The following is a 7,614-nucleotide window of genomic DNA, read 5'->3' as shown; positions in this document are numbered from 1 at the left end:
AAGCCCTATGGGGAGAGACTGGGGCACCTGGACCTCTTCAGCCTCCGCAAGAGAAGGTTGAGAGGTGACCTTGTGGCTGCCTATAAGTTCATCACGGGGGCACAGAAGGGAATTGGTGAGGATTTATTCACCAAGGCGCCCCTGGGAGTTACAAGAAATAATGGCCATAAGCTAGCAGAGAGCAGATTTAGACGGGACATTAGGAAGAACTTCTTCACAGTTCGAGTGGCCAAGGTCTGGAATGGGCTCCCAAGGGAGGTGATGCTCTCCCCTACCCTGGGGGTCTTCAAGAGGAGGTTAGATATGCATCTAGCTGGGGTCATCTGAACCCAGCAGTCATTCCTGCCTACGCAGGGGGTCAGACTCGATGATCTATTGAGGTCCCTTCCGACCCTAGAATCTATGAATCTAAGCACACAAAGAAACACATAGGCTGAAGACTTTACCTGCCATGACACAAGCATGAAGCTATTTTTCTTTAAACTAGTCAGATTTTTTCATCCGCAATGGTCTGGATGACTTATAAAAGGAACATTAAGTCACTAGAACATTGTATTGAGATGTCCCACCACAAAAATACAGGAGTGCAACAAGCATCCAAAAATCACTCAAACATTAACTTAACTGAGCAATAAAATATTTATACTGCAAACATATGTTAAACAATCCCTCTGTATTCAATTCAAACATTCTTTATTTTTTGCTGCCTCTCCAAGGTCTGCTCTCTCTCTCTAAAAGGCGTTAACAAACTGTTTTAGACAAGCAATTTGAATCTTTTCCTTCTTTTATTTTACTAATGTGAAACATATCCCCATGTTACCTTAAATTTTGGCAAGACTAATTTTAGTAAGAACATACTTGTATTAAGGCAAGTAATACTACGATATAGTCTCAGAACATGTCAAATTAGTAGGTGAAAAGGAAGAGATGGTCACCTTGCATACACCTTAACTCTCCCTGCAACATGGGACAGGTACACTGTTCGTTGAAACCTTATCACTGACAACCCCAAAAACACCTTAACAAACTAAAGGTCTGACCCCATGGCTGAACACTCTAACAACAATCAGAGATCAGTAAGAGTTGTCCAACTACTTGCAGCAATAAGTCCATAAGGATTGCAAGGCACATGATGACAACATTCATAAACGACAAACTCTAAGAGCTGCTGCTCCTAGTTGTTTCTACCATACAGAACTTTAGATTACCACATCTTTTAGAGCAAGTGTTTTACTTTCTGCTGTGCCCTATGACCGGACTGAAGTTACTAAAGGGAAGTAAGTAGGTTTCCCAGATAGATAACCTGAGATTTTAACAAGACAGATTTTTTTCCTGTCAAAGGAATTAAATATACCAGAAAAAGAATATAAGACATTGAATCAGGCAAAACTCCACTTGCTACCGGCTATACACTGCGATGCAATTGTGGTTATCATCTGTATTCTTTTACCACAGTCTGCAATATCCTGTAACGGACAGTTGGAAAGGAACTAAAAAATTTACATCTCAAAACAAAAATCTAAATATTAATGTGTGAATGAATAGTACCAACAAATTGTAACATGTGCATATATATTCAATGTATGCATTTCTGAGCACAAGTATTAGCAGATTAATTCAATCTTTTTGTACAGTACTATTTTTGTCGCTTTAGAGTACAAAAGTTAGCTTAGAATTTTTTTTAAATAAAAGTGCAAGGTTTTTTTTTCCCCCCAGTCTAAACATTACCATACCAAACCCAGATCATTATGTGGTTTTTCCATAATCTGCTTATGAGATCAGTTAGAATCCTCTTTCTGTGCCAAGATTTAATAGCCAAGTCAACAAGCCTCAGGTTCAGAATTTTCAGATGCTGTTTGTGGCTATGTTACTCTATAAAATAAGACTAGGAAGGAAAACAGCAAGAACAACTCTAGCATTAGACATGGACACTCACAAGTGTTGTTCAAAGAAGTTTAAACTCTTCAAAGCTGCCAAAATGGCAAACTCTTAAAAGTTTAACACAAGTACTTATAAGAAGTGTTTTGGTGCTGTCATTGACATTTAAAGAATCTAATTTATAAATCCATATGGACATTATAGAATGGTAACTGTTTAATCTATGAAAACCTTTTGAAACTATTTTAAAGTTTAGCGGTTTTGGTTCCTACATGGCTTATAATTTTTAAAAAATCTGCAGTTTTAGGTAAAGATTGTCTCTCTCTCTTTTAAGCAATATTGTTTTCAAAGATTCTGCAAAAAGAAGTGCTATAACTTATAAAAATTAAGGAATTGGTAGTACACCAAGAGAAATAAAGTTGTTTTGGTTACAACTATTCTTCATAAAACTGATTGCTCATATAAAGAAACGTAAATTATTTTTAATAATATGCAGTTAAGCCTTTAGAGAACATACAAGTTAGGAAGAATAAAAAAGATCTGACATCTAATACCAGAGATTTTCTTAAAATGAAAATGAATTATTAAACACTGATAACAATGGTCTCTCTTCTCGTTCAAGTATGTGTGCAGCTATAATATCAGGTCCCTCTATTTTCTTCTTACCCACATATCTGTAATTACAATGGCCAAAATGTTCATACCACCATTTCCTCCTTGAGATGTATACCCTCACAATAAGAAACAAGCATTAGAACTCTGATAGATTAAAAAAATATATAACCACAGAATCAAATTTCATTAAATTATATGTTTGTTTTTTTGGTTTTTTTTAATAAAAGTGTCTATCACTACTAACTCTAAAGCAGGGTTTTTAAACCTTTTTTAAAGGAGTGTACCCCTTCTGGGTACACTTCTGGTGGACCAGGGGAAAGGCAGTGGCTGGACGCAGAGCAGGGGGGGGTTGCTTGCACATGGTGTTCAGGGTGGTAGATGGTGGCAGCAGCCACCATATGCAAGCTTCCTCTTCCCCCCCCACATCCACCCCTGTTCCTGGGAGGCAGTGGCACAGCATGGTGGGTGGCGGTGCTCCATCCCCATCTGCCTGCACATACCCCCTAGCCTCTTTTCAAGTACCCCCGGGGGTATGTGTACCCCTAGTTGACAATCCCTGCTCTAATGGATAAACAAATACACAAGTGAGCACCAGCCATGAATACAACATATAATTTCATTCTTATGTACCTTGCTCTATTATATATCATCAGTTCATTGTCATCCAGTACTGTCGACTGCATATCCAACTCACGAAATATTTTCAGCATGTAGTCTGTAAATTTATGTCCTGAAGCTCTTTCCACAACAGCACTCAGGAGGGTAAAGCCATGTGTTGAATATAAGAACTGGCTACCTTGAGGAGATGAAAGAGAGGGGGTTTTGTACAGGGTTCTTTTGCAAAAAGCTTGAACTCAGGTTTAATGTTTCCTTTAGTAATCTTTTTCCCAAGAAGACATAAGCTCATGGACATAAGCTCTTCCACAGAAACTTTTGTACAACTGTCAGAAATGCCATGCAACACACAACTTACTGTGTTTTAGATTATCATAATACTGGTTTCTCCATACTGGAATAGGAAACATGCACAGAATTTAAAGAACTCCCTTGCATCCAAACACTACATGCAAATTTAACATCATCTTCTCATGCAATTAAGCAGACCTCTTTTCTTTTATAACCATAATAGTTCAAATACAGGAAAACAGAGAAAAAAAAGTGGATTTCCCCCTTTACCCAAGGAAAACATAGGTTTCTCGTTCTAATTCTCCACCTTTTCCAATACACCTTACTTAGCATCACTGAATCACAGTTTCTATTGTGTTCCTGATTTACTTAACTTCAGTCTCTGACATTCTTCAGTCCCCTTTGGCCCCACCTAATCTAAATAATTTATCATTTACAGATTCTACCACTTTCCTACTCAACTCTTTCACCTTTCCAGTACATTAATTATTAAGGCCACATGAGACCTAGTGCAACATATGAGACCTTCTGCTGTAATTTTTGTCACATTAAAAATCACTAATTTAATCTACCTTTGTATTCTGCCTACTACTCCGTTTTTTGACCCATTGATTAACTAATTCATTTCACTGCCTGCTCTCATTGAAAATAATAAAAGACTAACGTTGCAGTGAAAGGAGACAGGTCAGCCATACATAAAGAAACAAATTAGGTAAGAAAAATTTAACACTTAAAGAAAGAAAGTTTTACCAATCTTTTGGGCTTCCCATGTCGCAATTCAATGAAAGACCATTAAATGCATGTGTTACAGTGGTATGGCAAAAATATCATGGTCCCATTATATTCCTACTTACAGCATATGCCTGTATATGGTTTTTAAAATCTATTTTAACAATATCAGGTTAGATGAATGCAGTTATACTAGTTAAAAATATTGGCATAACTTATTTTAATAGATTTACGAAAAGAAACTACACTAATGCAAGCTAGTGTATAAACACTCTAGGTGCAGATTATATTCCGTCTTTTTTTAATCCTTTGCAGGGATATCTGAAACAGCCACATAACTAGGACAAAATGGATTCAATCAATACCAAGAAAAGTCATCTCCACTGAGAATGAACCTATCTTGCATTACATGCACTGCAATCCAAAAACCTAGAAAAAGACATTCTTATCAGAAAGAATAGAAACTCACCTGGCTTAAAGAACAGAGGATCATTTTTAAATATCTTCAGTGAGTCAATCACACTTTCAAATTTTTCCTTCAAGTAGTACTCTTCATACTCAAATTCCTTGTGTCTCTTGCCTAATTTTGTATTTTGGCCTTTGACTTCACCTTCAGGTTCTGACTTAACTTTGGCAAAGTCAGTTTTTTCAGTGGCTTTATTTTGTTTTTCTTTTAGTTCCTTCTCCTGGTTAGACTTTGTTAAATCTTGTGTTAGCTTAAGGGCTTTGTTACTTTTTTCCTTCTCTTCCTTTACTTTTGCAAGATCTTTTTCATAGTGACGGATTCCACTTAAATGTGAAGCTAACAATCTTGTAGTGATGGTGACCTAGGAGAAAAGACACTTGGTATGATAAATTGCTTCATTTAACATTACATACTCAGAGGAAAACAGGCAAGGATCTACACGAAATCCAACTTTAGAAAGTTAATGCTACTCCGAAGAGCCAAAAGTCCAGTGTTCCTTTTTCAAGCAGTTTGCATCACTACCTACCTTTATTTCTTTAAAGGGCTTCTGGAGTACTATACAAATAAATGATTGTGTATACTTGTGTATGAATGTGGGTGGGAAACAAAGGGACCAGACAGACATGTAATGTAGGCAAACAAAGGCTATAGAACAAATGTCTTAATTACCTTTTCACCTTCATATACTTTTTCTGGAAATTCAGGAACATATTTTTGCACTGGAGCATCCAAATCCAGTTTTCCTTCTTCCCACAATTTAGCAACAGCTGCCATTGTTAGACACTTGCTAATGCTAGCAATTCGCATGACTGTCTCTGGTTTACAGGTCACACGATTTTCTACATCAGCATAACCCAGACCTGCAGGAGTACAAAAAAGGTCATTATTAATATTTTATAAACAGCAAGAATTTGCAAAATTATTAGCTTTGTGATTATTTTCAAATTTACTGGAGAAACTCCAATAAATACTCTTCATGCCTTTGTTTTAAGAGTGCTCAGTGTTGGTTTAGCTCTGCTCTCACCGAAAACAATTAAAACTTGATTTCTGTAGTACAACAGTTCAGCCAAGATTGCTTTTGAAAATCTAAAGATTAATTACCCCTTTGATTAACTCTCAGAAATTAAAAATTATGTTGCTACTAAGTTGAACTGATGTTAAGCTTAAGCCAAAAATTACATTAATATCAAATATTTTTAAAAAAATCAAAAAACCCCCCCAAAAAACAAAACCTAAACTACAACATAGATTGTAAATCAAGTTAAGTGGTCTATGTTCATATCTCTCTCTCTTGGTATTAGTAAGATTTTCAGAAATCAGTAAAGCTTGCCAAAATACAAGGAAAGAGAAAACAGAATTACCAGTGTCAACTGCTTAAGGATTCTTCCTCTAAAAAAGCTGGAATTTAAAAGCCTGTTCTGTACTTTCCATGTTTCCCTCCCTAGTCTAATGATGCTATTTTAAGAGTGCTGGAGTCAGTGTCAGCCACATCCCAAATTGCTCTCACAAGATTATCCTATTTTCTGCACCTCTGTGGAGCACCACGTGCAAAAATATAAAATAATTATTTGGCATAATGCCTTGGAGCCTGTTGTGGATCAGACTAAAACCACTACTTTGAACAGAACAAGTTCTGCCTTCTAAAATAAAGAGTTGGAGGCATAGTTGCTTTGTGGCCTAAAATCTGACTGGATAGCTCCAGGTTGGAAGATATGTTCTGTCCACCAGTTAAAAATACCATATTTTTTATGAGAGCTTTGCTTGCGGATTGTAGTGTATGTTCATCTCCCTTGAACCATAGTTGACTAGGAAGCCTATGCCATGAACCCTTGGGGAAGTAATTTCAGTAATAAGTGATAACTGGAAATAAACGTTTTAGCTTGGCTCATCCTCTTGAGTTAGGCTGCTTGTGGTGCAAATGACATCAGTGACTTTTTTTTTTTTGTTTGTTCATAGAGTAACTTCTCATCCCACTTAATCTTATGAGAAACTCATAGAAGGTGTATCTTGTAACTGAAAGCATACGTTTCCTCATCCCCTATTTTAACCTAGCTCCAAGTTCGTACATCTCCTACAGATTAACAGGGGGCATTTTTACACATGCTCTGGGGGTAGGTGCTTTAAATGAAGCAGCTCTGAGGGCTACTCTAATTAAAGCCCCCTCAGTGTTTCATGCACCACCTTCAAAATGACAGCAGGGCACTTTAACGAAAAATTGCTAAATGAACCCTGCTCATTTTGAAGTATAGGCACACTGATACATGCGACACAGAGTGGCTGGAGCACGCAGACTTGATTCATCAAGTCTGCTCCAACACGCTGTTATTTCAGTGCTTCAGAGCAGCCTCCCGACACATCTACAGACACCCAAAGTGCATTTATACACATTCTCTGGGAGGGGAGAGGGGCACTTTAGTTAGACTGTCTCTAAGAGCCGCTCTAATTAAAGTGCCTGGAGCGTCTTGTGCGTCAGTGTCCCTGCACTGAAAAATGGTGCCAGGAAGCACTTTAACTCGTTCAGGGATGGCTTGCCAAAACTCAGTAAGCGGCCCTCTGCCCAAAATAACTGCCCACCCCTGGGCTAGATGATAGAGTCTGCTGGAGTAGAGTAGTTACCACCTCGGCAGACCTGATTAATCAAGTCTGCTCTGATGCACTGTAATTACAGAGCAAGGGAAACTCGCAGGTCCTGTACAGGCTCCCCAACTCTCTCCCCCCACTTCTAAGCATGGCGCATGCACAGCACCAAGGGGGTTTCAAGCACCACTGCCACCAGCCCCTCTAGGTTCTCATCCCCTCCCTTCCTTTAGGCCCTCCGCCACTGGGAGCAGAAGGGATTCACCTCCCCCCACCTGGGGCGCAGCTGTGGAGGGCGCAGGACGGAGCCGAAGGGCAGAACCTGGAAATAAAGGACAAAACCTGAGAGAGGGAGTTCTGGACCTGGTCCCGTCGTCCAGGCCGCGGAAAGGCCCCTACCCCCCTCCCTCCCTCCCTCCCTACCCACCTTCGCACCACACCTC

At 38.8% G+C, this 7,614-nt stretch overlaps 1 protein-coding gene across 1 annotated transcript in view; it reads right to left on the bottom strand.

The window, feature by feature from the left end:
- The window catches only part of LACTB (lactamase beta), a 20,911-nt gene that overhangs the window by 12,098 nt on the left and 1,199 nt on the right, over window positions 1–7,614 (bottom strand). The window contains exons 2-5 of the mRNA XM_014522741.2: window positions 7,599–7,611; window positions 5,264–5,454; window positions 4,598–4,955; window positions 3,124–3,289 (exon numbers count right to left, since the gene is read on the bottom strand). Of these exons, the coding sequence (XP_014378227.1) occupies window positions 3,124–3,289; window positions 4,598–4,955; window positions 5,264–5,454; window positions 7,599–7,611 (728 nt within the window). The remainder of the gene's footprint in view (window positions 1–3,123; window positions 3,290–4,597; window positions 4,956–5,263; window positions 5,455–7,598; window positions 7,612–7,614) is intronic.

The sequence above is a fragment of the Alligator sinensis genome, unplaced genomic scaffold (genome assembly GCF_000455745.1).
Source record: "Alligator sinensis unplaced genomic scaffold, ASM45574v1 scaffold291_1, whole genome shotgun sequence".
Classification (NCBI taxonomy): Eukaryota; Metazoa; Chordata; order Crocodylia; family Alligatoridae; genus Alligator; species Alligator sinensis.
Note: the sequence above shows the minus strand (reverse complement) of the source record. Positions and strands in the feature narration are given on the sequence as shown.